The following is a 13,712-nucleotide window of genomic DNA, read 5'->3' on the forward strand; positions in this document are numbered from 1 at the left end:
CCCTTTCAAGGACAACTCCTGCGAGAGCTATGGCTGACCCACTGCCATTCCGGCAGCTGCAAGTGGAGGAGTGGGGAATCAAACCTGGTTCTCCCAGATAAGAGTCCGCACACTTAACCACTACACCAAACTGGCTCTGAGGAAAGAGTGGTATGGCCTGGATCCAAAATGGGGCACCACATGGCTGCAATTAAAGGATTTTAAAACTATAGGAGAGCCATTCATGGGATTGCCCAAAATCACTTCACATTTGGCCCTGAATACACACAATGAAATTAAGTGGGGGATAAGTCAATGGCTAAATCAAGAGACAAACAGAGACCTTTGTCCAGGCCACTTGTACAAAAACTTGTTCTCTCATAAGGAACAAGCTTTTCCCATATGCATGTATATAACGAGGGACAAGCTTTTCACATGTGCATATTACGGAAAGTCAGTAATAGTACAACGGGGCATTACTATGAACCATTGTTTACAAATGGCAAATTGGACCTGAATGCCTCAGTATGAACAGTGCAGAAGACTAACTTGGAAAGCCCCCCAGAAGGAAAGCTTAGTGGTTCAAATTCAAAAGCCACAGGAAGCTGGTCAGACAGTTTACTAGTAATAACCCCCCCTGAGAACATCTGAAACTGAAGTGAGAAATCTGAGGAGTTAAATTCTTGGCCAGTCTTTCCTAAAGCGCTGCAAGTGAGACTATTTAAATGTCTGAAAATGCAGTGCCCATGGAGGTGAAAGCCACTTCTTCCAATACTGATGTTAATTTGATGCTGCAGCTGTTTGTTAGAATTATGCCATGGGAGGATGCCTAGTCTCCTTTTCCCCTGTCCACTTCTGGTAAACATAGTTCAATGTTGGTAACAAAGGTTACTTCAGTGTTTCAGGTGGTGAGACTTCTCTGAACCATGGGGACCCATGCCAGTAATTTCTACAGGAATGAAGATCAGATCCTCACTGACGTTACAGATCCTTCTCATGCCAACTGGATTGTCATCCATGCAGAGACCTGCAAAAGTAAGAGCTGCCCTTTCATAAGCATCAGCCGCTGCTGAGCGACACGCTTTCCTTTCCTTTAAGCTCCAAATGGGATAAAATGCTATTTTTGCCCACATTCCTAATAACTGAACACATTTCCTTATATTAAGCCCTTTTATGGTATCATATTTGCATGCTTAAAAATAAGATTTATCTTGTCACACCAAGAACAGTTGGGAGAAGGGTCCTCTTTTATCTTTTGTACTGTGGAATACTAGCTTTCTTTAAAGCAGTCATGGCTGCAGTATTAGTAATGCAGTAGTTGTAAGGAGATGGAACATGTGGGGCAAAACCGCGCTACTGGCAGAACAGATGTAAGTCATCTTTTCTTCCAAGGAAACATGCAGACTGTAGCACTGGGAGGGCAAAATGGCTAGGGATCTGTACCAGGAAATTATTCACACAATTAACAAAGCAAAATCTTCAGAGTGCTTTGGAAGAATGTCATAACAGTAGCAGAAGTGGTAATACAAAATTTGAGTCCAGTAGCTCCTTAGAGTCCAACAATTTTTTTCTAGGGTATAAAGTTTTATGAGCCAAGGCTCACTTTCTCAGATACCTGACAATGTGAGCTTTTTGACACATGAAAGCATGTACACTGAAAAATGTTGGTCTCTAAGGGGCTACTGGATTTGAATTTCATTCGGCTACTAACACCAGAAACTGTCTTCATAGGAGCAGTAATAAAACTAATATAAATGTGATGGACTTTGAGTGGGCTGGGGAAATTTACTCATAGTGCCACCCTATGTGGAGTGATATCTCTTGGTGGTGGTGATGCCAGTTTGGTGTAGCGGTTAAGTGCATGGACTCTTATCTGGGAAAACCAGGTTTGATTCCCCGCTCCTTCACTTGGGTCAATCATAGCTCTCACACAGCTGTCCTTGAAAGGGCAGCTTCTGTGAGAGCTCTCTTAGCCCCACATACCTCACAGGGTGTCTGTTTGGGGGAAGAAGGTAAAGGAGATTGTAAGCTGCTTTGAGACTATGAGATTCAGAGTGATGGGTGGGGTATAAATCCAAAATCATCATCATCATCATCATCATCATCTTTTTTTTCTTCTTCCTCCTCCTCCAGCCAATTTATGGTTTTCAAGGTTAGAAAGCTTTTCAATTTAAGAGACATTTAGAGGTGGTTTGCCATTGCCTACCTCTGCAACTTTCTTGGTGGTCTCTCATCTAAGTGCTAACAAGGGCCATCTCTGCTTAGCTTCCGAGATCTGATGAGATCAGGCTAGTCTGGGACATGAAGGCCAGGGCAATAGCTCTTGACTTCACCGGAGTTAATCATAGAATCATAGAGTTGGAAAGAGCCATACAAACCATTAGTCCAACTCCCTGCTCAATGTAGGATCAATGTAGAGCATCCCTGACAAGTGTTTGTCCAACTGCTGCTTAAAGACTGCCCATGAGGGGGAGCTCACCACCTCCCTTGGTAGCTGATTCCACAGTTGAACAACTCTTACAGTAAAAAAAGTTTTCCCTAATATCCAGTTGGTACCTTCCCACCTTTAATTTAAATCCATTATTGCGAGTTCTATCTTCTGCTGCCAACAAGAACAGTTCCCTGCCCTCCTCTAAGTGACCCTCTAATTTGTTACACTGTTTTGCCATGTGATCCTAACTTTGTATCAGTTTGCACTCTTAACCCACCAACTACATGTATTTCAGCCCACTGTACCTTATCTCCTCATCTGAAGAAGTATGCCTGCATACGAAAGCTTACATTCTGTATAAAACTTTGTTGGTCTTAAAGGTACAACTTGACTCCTACTTTGTTCTACTGATTCAGACCAACATGGCTGCCCACCTGGATCTAGCTGATACCTTCAGATACTTAAAGAGAGCAATTAGATCCCCCCTCAACCTCCTCTTCTCTGGAGTGAACATTCCCAAGCCCCTCAGCCTTTCCTCATAGGGCTTGGCTTCCAGGCTCCTGATCATTCTCATAGCTCTCCTTTGTACCCACTCCATACTGTCCATGTCAGCTTTGGATGGTACTGGATTCCAGCCTGGCACTCTAATACACCACTCTGGCTCCTTTTAGCACAGCGATTAGCTCCCAGTTTATCCTTGCTTCCATGGTATGTAGATATGGTCACCATATATTTCCATATAGCACAGAGTATCTACATCTGGGTGCCACAGCTTCTTGATAGCCACTGATAGGAATACATTATATATGATGAGGAAGAACATTCTATATGATGTAGCCAGATTCTGTATTTTTAAGATCAAATTCAGTAAAAAGACAATCAAAGACAACACTTCTCCAACAAATCATACTGATGTTAGTAGGTTCAGAACACCATTGCATTTATCAAACTTACCTAACTTTTTACCATGCAACATACAGGTTAGTTTACTCAACTGTACATATTCTTTTAGTTTTTTCAGCCACTCCTCTTTATTTGGGATTATGTTCCTTTTCCAGTATCTAGCAAAGATCAGATTCTGCCTTAATGACGATACCATATGGTGCTTATATAGTGAATAACCAATAGGCTCTCTCTTTTGTGGATACAAACAGAATTAAGATTCACAAAAGACAAATCATAATGCTTCATTGTTTAATAAGAAAAATTGATTTTGAATATTTGTTCATGTGAATGAGATCAGCAAATGCTGACAACACGTTAATAATTCCCAGTTTGAGTGTAAAAGAATTACTATCTCAGTTTGAACTGCAGAGGAACAATTTTATGCCTAGCAATTTGGGGAAACAGATGCTTGCATGTAAAGTGGAGCAGTGGATAGAATCTTCAGATTGGTCACAGAGAACAACTGTCTGGATCATGAATCCTTACAGAGCTGCCATATTTTTGTTCTTTCGGAAAGACCTGATGCTAATATGTGTGTGGGAAGCAAGGAGTCACACCTCCAGCCTCTCTTTGCACAGTTTGGCAAGGCAAGTGTCACGGTGATGGAGAAGATTCCTCCAGGTGCTTGGCTTTCATTTCTAGACTTCTTGGTTGACCAGCTCTGACAATGATACTCATATGTCCTATAGAGTCTCTTTGTTTGCCCTTGCAGCTAAGAAGATAAGAGTGATATCAAATTATGCAACTTCTTGAGGATGGCCTTTCTGGGGAACTTTTAAGGTGTTTTTTGGAAACTTTGTTGTTCATATTCTGTTTTGTAATGGCCAATGGCTATACACAATATTTTTTTGACTGACTGACTGGTTGACCACTTATAGTCCTAGACTTGATGATAGTAAAATCATAACTTGGCTCTCCTAGTGCCTGTCATGTGACTCTGATGTACTCATCATATGGCTCTCAATGAGTTCCATGTCTGGAAAGACAGAAGACCACAGGACTGAAGATCTTGCTAGGTACCCAGTTTCCATTGCTTGGAGTCTTCAACATGATGGAATATGATTACAAAAGGAAAGATTACTGAAGAAGTTGATTGCTAGAATATAGCAATTTCTGCAGATTATTATGTGCCCATGGCTGTGAAAGAGAACAGTTCAAGCAGTCTGTGTAATCCCCTTCATTCTAGATCCATTCTGTTTTATCCTGCACATATTTTTCTTGGTGGCCCACATGTATTGGAGAATACAAGATTCTGGATCCCCACAGACACAGTTGACTTTATTACTTCCTCAGCAAAACTGATCAGGGCTTAATTTGTGCCAGAGTTCACCAGGGTTCGACCATGCTTCATTTCTTTACAATGCTAGGGTTTAATCTTCAAGAAAATAGATATTAAAATGCACCTGAAGATGTCCCTTGCATCTGGGATTAAGGCAAGGGATTTGATATCAAAGGATTCTGGTTACAGACAGATTTAAGTCCTGGATAATCACTGGAAATGTAGCACTCATTAGGGCAAACCTCTTTTAATGCATCATAATGCCCATTTCCTCTGCATCCAGTTGCAATGAGGTCACAGTATGCACTAATTCCTCAGGAGCTCTTTTGCTGTATGCTTTCTGCTCAGATGAAATAGCTGGAGGATTCAGAAAGCAGAATATAGTCTGAGACAGACTGGGCATCCACATTACAAATTTATCAATCTTGCATTGCTGGTCCCTCCTTTGCTTGGGAGCTGATGTCTGAAGATCTGAAATATTTACTGCTTGCCAAAGGTGCAGCTTTGATGGAAAGTTGGGCTGGAGAAGGAAATGACAAAATTGCAAAGGCCATCATGAAACAGAGCCAGTGTAGTGTGGTGGTTAGAGCACTGGACTAAGAGAGACCTGGATTATAATACCTGGGGTTGAAGAATCCCCATTCTGGCATGGAAGCTTGGACTAGTCATACATTCACAGCCTAACCTACCTCACAGGGTTTTCATGAGAATAAAATGGAGAAGGGGATTTCATATACTGTTTTGTGTCCCCATTGGAGGAAAAAGTGGGGTATTGGGGTTGCCAGGTCCTGGAAAATACCTGGAGACTTTGGGAGTGAGCCATTAGAGGATGGGGTTCAGGGAGGGGCCTCAGCATGATTCAGTGCCATATAGTCCACCCTCCTCCACTTGCAGCTACTTGAATGGCCTAGGGTCAGTCATAGCTCTCGCAGAGTTGTCCTTGAAAGGGCAGCTTCTGGGAGGGCTCCCTCAGCCCCACCTACCTCGCCAGGTATCTGTTGTGGGGGAAGAAGATAAAGGAGATTGTAAGCCACTCTGAGACTCTGATTCAGAAAGAAGGATGGGGTATAAATCTACGGTCTTCTTTTTCTTCTTCTTCTTCAAAGCAACCATTTTCTTCAGGGGAGCTGATCTCTGCCAACTGTAGATTAGTTGCAAAAGTGGGAGATCTGCAGGCTTCACCTAGGGTCTGGCAACCTTATGGAGTATAAATGAAGTAAATCATTATCATCTTTCTCTTTGGTCTTTATTGGTATGCTTTTGTCATCACAAGTTTGTTGCCTCACTTGTAGGCAGTGTTCTCTCTAAGCTGAGTTAGTGTGAGCTAGCTCACAGTTTTTTAGCCTCTAACACACATTTTTTGTCTTAGCTCAGGAAAAATGGCCCCAGAGCACACTAATTTATGGAGTTGCTTACAACTTTAATGTCAGTAACTCACAAAGTAGAATTTTTGCTCACAGGACTCCACTGCTTAGAGGGAACATTGCTTGCAGGATACCTATAATCCTTGTTTTAGCTCCTAACACACTTTTTAATTCCATGACATCTTCCATGCAACTAATTTTTCTTACTCAGTGCCTGAGGATGGCTGAGCAAAGTGTCCCTCTGGCGACTCAGCAGTTATCCTTCTGCAGCGTTTCTGTCCAGTTGCTGTCAGGTAGCTCTGCTGAAACAGCAAGGCACAGAATGTCCTGCTTTCCAGGCATTGAATTTGCCCCTTCAGCAAACCAATCAAAATTATAAATCTTACTGAGAAAAGTAATTGCAAAAAAAACCCCGCAAGTTATCTCACATTGCAAGTATGGGATGGCGTCATTACTTTTTATAATCTGTTAGCTTTGCAGCTGCCTGAGATTTATGCCCTGCTCTTCTTCTTGAATATCCCACAGGGAACTACCAGTTATTAAAACGAGGAGTCTCGAGGTCTCTCCCAAGTGTCCAATATCTGGATACTTCTCTAAAAATGCCATCCTAAGCAGTTACACCCTTATAAGCCTATTGACTCTAACAGAAGGATGCTAACTCTACTTAGGATGGCTCCAAGGCCAGCCCTTCCACTAGACAAAATAGGCATTTGCCTAGGGTGCCACGCTGGAGCTGAATTGGGCACTCTCCACCCCCCCCGGTGCCCTAGGCAAATGCCCTGCCCAGTTGTGCAGTGGCTGGTTAGCTTCACTTCACCTCCCTTCCAATCGGAAGGGAGATGAAGCGAAGCCAGCCGGCCGCTGCGTGCCCACTGGCTTTGCTTCGTTTCCCTTCTAATCATAAGGGAAGCAGAGCAAAGCTGGCTGGCTGGTGTGCAACTACTGATTTCACTCCAGCTCCCTTTCCTGGTGCTCTCCCTGCCCTACTTCGCTGTGTGAGCACTGCGGTGCTGCAAGGCAGCATGGCAGCGGGGGGCAGAGGGTGGCGGTTCTGCCTGGGGTGCTGCACACCCTAGGGCTGGCCTTGGATGGCTCTGTAGATGACAGAAGATTGGTTGATTGCCTTGTAGAACTAGATCAGAAAGACTGGGGTTCAAATTGTTATTCAGTCAGAAAGCTCATTGTATGGTCTAGGACAAACACTTTAGCTTAGATCATGTTTAACCTATGCTGACTCTATTATACTAACTCTTAGCCTAGACTGCCTATATTATGACAAGAATCACACAGAAACTACAATATAGGCAAGTTCTTGGACAGTAGCTGAGGAGATCAGATGAAGTGAAGCAGTGCCAACTTAGAGATCCTCAAAGGAGGCTCAAAAGCTCCTAAATATTCTAGCTGCCTAGCTGAGTATTGGCCCTGACCTAGATGGTCCAGGCTAGCCTGATTTCATCAGCTCTAGGAAGCTAAGCAGGGTGATCTCTGGTTAGTATTTTGATGGGAGACCACCAAGGAAGTTTAAGGGTCCTGTGCAGAGGCAGGCAAAAGCAAATCCCTTCTGAATGTCTCTTCCTTGTAAACCCTATGGGGGTTGCCATAAGTCAGAAGTGACTTGAACGGCAGTTTCCATCACCAGCTATGTATTAGCACTATAACATCAGCCACTGATCTAAAACTCCATTGTTATCAAGAAGACCATGGCGACCTGCGCTGAATGCATGAAGAGAACCATCACAGTTGCCAGCTCTGGCTTGGTAAATTCCTGGAGACTGGGGGGCAATTCCTGAAGGAAGGCAGAATTTGAGGCAGGGAGGGAACTCAGCAAGGATGTGATGTCATAGAATCTGGCTTCTGAAGCTGCTGTTTCTTACAATAGGGTTGCCAGCCCCAGGGTGAGAGTTGGGGTCCTCCCATGATTTCACAGGCTTTCACTCTACTCCCAACAGCCATAACTCAGTGGGATGTCCCCAACATGAAGACATCATGCTGAAGTGAAGTAATCACACTGGGAATGTCAAGAAGTAATGCTCTGGTATTTTGGGCAAATCTCTGTGGTAACCATAGAGTTTTGTCCAAAATAGCAGAGCATCATTGCATGACATCATCACCTTGGGGACATCATGTGTGGTGATGTTGCCCTACCCCCCCCCCCATTCTCAGAAAGCTGCCTCCCACCCCCGCACCAGTGAGGCAAAAGGACCTGGCAACCCTGTCTTCCACAGAAACTGATAAAACAGAGGAATGGAAAATGATGTTGTAAGCCAGTGTAGTGGAGAGCCAGTTTGGTGTAGTGGTTAAGTGTGCGGACTCTTATCTGGGAGAACCGGGTTTGATTCCCCACTCCTCCACTTGTACCTGCTAGCACGGCCTTGGGTCAGCCATAGCTCTGGCAGAGGTTGTCCTTGAAAGGGCAGCTGCTGTGAGAGCCCTCTCCAGCCCCACCCACCTCACAGGGTGTCTGTTGTGGGGGAGGAAGGTAAAGGAGATTGTGAGCCGCTCTGAGACTCTTCGGAGTGGAGGGTGGTATATAAATCCAATCTTCTTCTTCTAAGCCACTTGTAAGTTTCCATTGAAGAGAAAAAAAGACTTCAAATATCAAAATAAATAAACTTTCTTTAGTCTGAAGATCAATTGTAATTCCAGACCAACCTCGAGGTTGGTAAACCTATCTGCTCAGAGTTTTACTCAGGTCTATTAAATCGGGTCTACTCCCAGGAAACTATTCTTAGCATGACACTGTCACTCGCAGTTTTCTAAGGGCGTTTTCGCACTGACCTTAATCAGCAGCGACGCCCCTCTTCACCGTGCAGGATTGGCGCGGATTTCGCACTAATTGCCGCGGAGCACCCGGAAGAGCCGGAAAGTCCCGCGGCTTTTGCGGCGCAAACGGAAACCGCCAAAAACCAGTTTCCATTTGCACCGCAAAAGCCGCGGGACTTTCCGGCTCTTCCGGGTGCGCCGCGGCAATTAGTACGAAATCCGCGCCGATCTTGCGCGGTGAAGAGGGACGTCGCTGCTGATTAAGGTCAGTGTGAAAACGCCCTCTGTGTGTCTTTTGCTTTGAGAGGATGAAACTTCCAAAAAGGGAGACTAACAAAAAAAGGAGCAGGGTTTTGGCAGTAAGATGATTGTGCATCCCACCAAGTGATGTTAATGTATGGATGTGCTGGAGGAGCTGTTTAGAAGCAGTATAGCTATGATTCAAAAAAGGAATTGTTTGCTTTTATTTAGCCTATATTGATAACTTTGCTATATCTGCGGTTATAAGCACAAGAGATGCTTAGAAATTTTGCCACTTTGCTTTGCAATTTAATCTTGACTAATAGAAGCCCAAACCTTTAATGCTTGCTCAAAATTTTCCCCTGCCACCACCTATCCCCCAATCCAAAACACTAAGCATTTCTGCTAAGCATTGTTGCAGTGTTGGGATGGTAGTGACAGTCTGGCCAGTATTTGCACTACACAGTGCTTCTCCTTTGGCTTTGGAAAAGAAACGAGTGAGTCCTTTCAATTCATTTGGCCTACATGCATGATGTAAATCAGCGCTCTTATCTCCTTTGAGCAGTGCTCACCAATGATGCACTTCGCTGGTATCAAATTAGAAGGATCTGAATCACTAAGCAATGAAGGTTATGAAAAGCTTTGTGTACTCCCCTGATATACTGAAACACCAAAGTCACATCAAGGCAAAGTTACCTCTCTGAGACATTTCTTTACATTTTAAAAGAGGAACAGTGCTTAACGCTAACACAAAATGTTTGGTCATCAGGAACTCAGAAGTGTAATAGTTTATGGTAGGGATGGCTTGAGTGTGTAGGTCCCCATTTTACTTGGTCCTTAAATGCTCCACTAGATTCTTATCAAAAGTGGGGTAAATTTTTGCTCAAACATTGGGATACAGACATTCCATTAGGGATGCCATACCCCACTGGTGCAAGTGGAGTTCCCCCAGTTTTGGGTGCTCCTCTCCACTCCCCAATTACCCCTCCCCCCAACAGGTGAGAAGCTGGAACTAAACAAACTGTCTCTGTGTGGCCTGGAAGTGATGTAGGCACATTGGTGATATTGAGGGGACGATACTCTGTTTTTTGGGCAAAACTCTATGGTAGAAGCTAATTCTACCACAGAGTTTTGCCCAAAGACTAGCGTGTCAAACCGCCAATGTCCTCAACATGCCTATGTCAATTCCGGGTCATGTAGGCAGGTAGCGTTTATTTTCAGCTTTTTGAAGTCATCATGTTACTTTCAATATCTCAAAAAAGTATCTATATTGAAGTTTTAATTAAGTCAAATATACATGAATTTAACTCAAGTTAAATGCAGATAATTAATTTAAAAGGTTTCAGTTGACTGAAATGGTAAAAGAAATATGTCTTATTAAATAAAATGCTGACAGATTCCACTTTCTTTTCTTTCAAACAATGTTTCAATTGTTAAATCCAGAAGGCAGGCATATAACTGTATGTTTAGATTCTTCTTTCTCACAAAGCTCTGTGAAAAACCTGCCATCTGAGTTTGAGCTCACATCAGTGTTTCTAGATGGGCAGAATTTAGCAATAAAACTTGCCCTAAGAGTTCTGTAGAAAAGGAAACAAAAAAAATCCATCTTTCACACATTTTCTTGTTATAGGGTTTTTAGTCTGCTGGACAAGAAATCTCTCAAGCAAATAACAGGTAAAGTTTCAGGGACTCAGAATCTCCCCTTTAAGTCAGTTTTGGAGAGCAAGTCATTTTCTTTTTTGCAGCTGGGTTGGAATTTTCCTGGTCTTGACCAAAATGCCTGCAGTGTCCACCTGAAATTGTTTTTAAAACTTGATGATATTGGCAGTTGATGCTTTAGAAACTCTCTTGTTGCCTTTGAACACTTTGCTTTCCTTCTTGCAATGTTTCTGAGCCTACAGAAAGAGACTAAAAGAAATGAAACAACTTTTATAGCAGTCTCTAATGAGGATCATGCAACGTAAGGATAAATCCTCAAACTATCAGTCTCTTAACACTGCTAACAATAGTAGGCAATACCTCTCAATTATAAATTTGATCACTGCCCTGCTGATTCTTCCTCACAACAGAGTTGCTCAAAAAGCAATCTTATATATTAAAAAGCCCTATGGAATTGGCCCAGTCTGGCTCTCCTATTGGCTGTGGTGTGCACTGCATCAGTGATTGTGAACCGTCAAACTGCCACTCAAGTTATTGCGTTCTGTTGGTTGAGTCCACTCCTGTCTCCCACCCACTGTTGCTTAACAACTCTCTGTGGCATTTGGAAGAAAAAGCAGGTGGGTGGAAACGGCAAAGAGACAGGGAACGAAGGTGGTAATGCGACTAGGTGGCAAGGCCTGACCCTGCAAGGAGCATTTCCTCAGAGGCCATGGTGGCCATCTCTTTCCGGTCACTCCCTCCCTTACACCTCCCCTCAACCTTGCCCCAGAACAGATGAGGATTGGGCCAGTGTTATGACTGATAACCAGTGGTGATCCCATTAGAAATCACCATACCTTCCTGCATCCCCAACCCTATGCAGTCCTTCAGAAGAGGAGGAGAAAGAGGTGGAGATTGAATTTATACCCCACCCTTCAGTACTCAAAAGAGTCTCAGAGTGGCTTGCCATCTCCTTTCTCTTCCCCTTCCCACAAAAGACACCCTGTGAGGTAGGTGGGGCTGAGAGAACTCTCCAAGAACTGCTCTTGAGCAGAACGGCTCTGAAAGAAGTTTGGCTGACCCAAGGTCACATCAGCAGTTGCATGTGGAGGAGTGGGGAATCAACCTTGGTTCTTCCAGATAAGAGTCCATACACTTAACCACTACACCAAACTGACTCTCTAAGTACAAGTTACCAGAATCATATGGCACTGAACCAGATCAAACTGGCTTTAACAGTTGAATATTTTCTTGAAGTAGCTTCTACTGTAACAAGTGCACTCCCTCCCCCTATTGGAACTAAATCTGTATCAACCGGAACCTTTTCTGTCACAACAGTATTCTTGCTTCTGTTTCCAAAGAACTGAAGTGGTCATATTCACTCAACTGTAATTTGCAATTAGCCTTGTCTTGTATTTTAGCACACACTCCTTAATGTTGTCAAATTGTCTAGAAAGGGAGGGTGATTGGCTGGAAGGCATAACATGAAAAACAACCAAATAGGTATAGAGGAAAGACTAGCATACCACCCCTGAACTTCTTGTCCATGCTGGAGTTCTAAAGCATCTCCCCCCCTCCCCCAAATAGTGACAGTACCAGAGGTACAGAGATGTTGGAGTCGGTTCCTTATGTTGCAGCCAGATGAGAAGGGAAACCTGCCACGAACATGTTTCCTCCAAACCAACACTCCTTTTGGCCAGAAGGTATGACATCTATCATGTTAACTAGTTCTTATTCTGCCTTTCTGGTTTAAGGCTACAAGGAAAAGGCTGAATTCCCAGGGGAGGGGGAAGCCATGCAGAGGAGCCCTGAATGACAACCATAAGCTCCGCCCTGGGAGATCCTTGATTTTAGTCCCTCCCACTGGACTTGAGAAACTACATTCTCACCTGTGTTCCTCCAGGCCCGCTGTGCAAATAAGGTTGTCAGCAGGCCTGTAAAAGAATGTCCTGCCCCATAATAGAGGTGTCATGTACAGAAATGGGTAGCTAAAGCTTCTTGTGGTGTGGAAATAATAGTGCCTGGTAAATAACACCCTAGTAGGCCTCTGTTAAAGGGACAGAACTTTTTAGTTTCCAGGCAGTTGGCAATGCTATGTGCAAATTATTAATTGAATTAAGGGGGGGGGGAATAGAGAGCATTAACCTGCAGACAAATGTGGTCTTCTCCTTTGTTATTGCTATGCTTCTGAAGAGTCCAGGGTCCAGAAAAGGAGAGACTCCTCTTTACTGGGCTCCCTCAACAGAGAAGGGGCATCAATTAAGACAACAAAGCAGATATTATGGGATGACAGCAGGGCTGGCCCTAGACTGTCTGGCACCCTTGGTAAGGCTAACTTCTGGTACCCCCCCCCCCTTGCACTGATAATGTCACTGAGTTACATGGAGGGCACCCAATTTGGTGCTCCAAAAGGCCGGCACCCTAGGCAATCACCTAGTTTGCCTAATGACAGGGACAGCCATGGATGAGAGTGATGTACAATGGATTGTTGCTTTAATGGTGGATTCTCTACATCAGCATGTTTTCTCCCCACAATGAGACTAAACAACATTCATAAGGGGCCTCTTGTTCTGAGCTGCAGCATTTCCCCCACCAGCCCTTCCCTGTATGTCAGGAGGGAATGCTCAGGGATCTGTTCTTTGATTTCCTTCACCATTCTGAATTGTCACATAGCAAAGAGACCAGTTATGCCTAAGCACTTCTTTTGGGGCAGAAGTTCTGCCTCTTCTAGGCCAGGCAGACAGAATCCAGTCCTCCTGTATATGGCTTCTGATCACCAACTAAATTGGGATCCCCCACCCCATCTGATTATCGCAGTGCAAAAGCTGAAGAATATTCATATACTCTTCTTGAGGCTGAGCAGGCTTTTTTGGATCTTGGTACTGACACAGACATAAGGGGATTTTTAAATAAGCGCTTGGTAGGAAATTTCCCTCAGCAAGCAGATGATGTAGACTCTGAAGGAGCTGGGACTCTTGGGGTGTAGCAAGAGACGTTGAATGATGAGAGGGAGTTATCTGACCAAATCAAATGTTGGGGGAGAGAGAGAAATGCAGAAAGCCTGCTGATCAGG

At 43.9% G+C, this 13,712-nt stretch overlaps 1 protein-coding gene across 3 annotated transcripts in view; it reads left to right on the top strand.

Annotated features, from left to right (window-relative positions):
- Window positions 1–887: 887 nt before the first annotated feature.
- LOC132569934 (uncharacterized) overlaps window positions 888–13,712 on the top strand; it is a 47,073-nt gene continuing 34,248 nt past the window's right edge. For 2 of the 3 annotated variants that reach the window (XM_060236373.1, XM_060236375.1), the window contains exons 1-2: window positions 888–1,014; window positions 12,227–12,342. In XM_060236373.1, the coding sequence (XP_060092356.1) occupies window positions 906–1,014; window positions 12,227–12,342 (225 nt within the window). In that variant the 5' untranslated portion in view covers window positions 888–905. The remainder of the gene's footprint in view (window positions 1,015–12,226; window positions 12,343–13,712) is intronic. The other variant, XM_060236374.1, reaches the window with a different exon arrangement.

Source organism: Heteronotia binoei, chromosome 4 (assembly GCF_032191835.1).
Source record: "Heteronotia binoei isolate CCM8104 ecotype False Entrance Well chromosome 4, APGP_CSIRO_Hbin_v1, whole genome shotgun sequence".
In the NCBI taxonomy this organism is placed as follows: domain Eukaryota; kingdom Metazoa; phylum Chordata; class Lepidosauria; order Squamata; family Gekkonidae; genus Heteronotia; species Heteronotia binoei.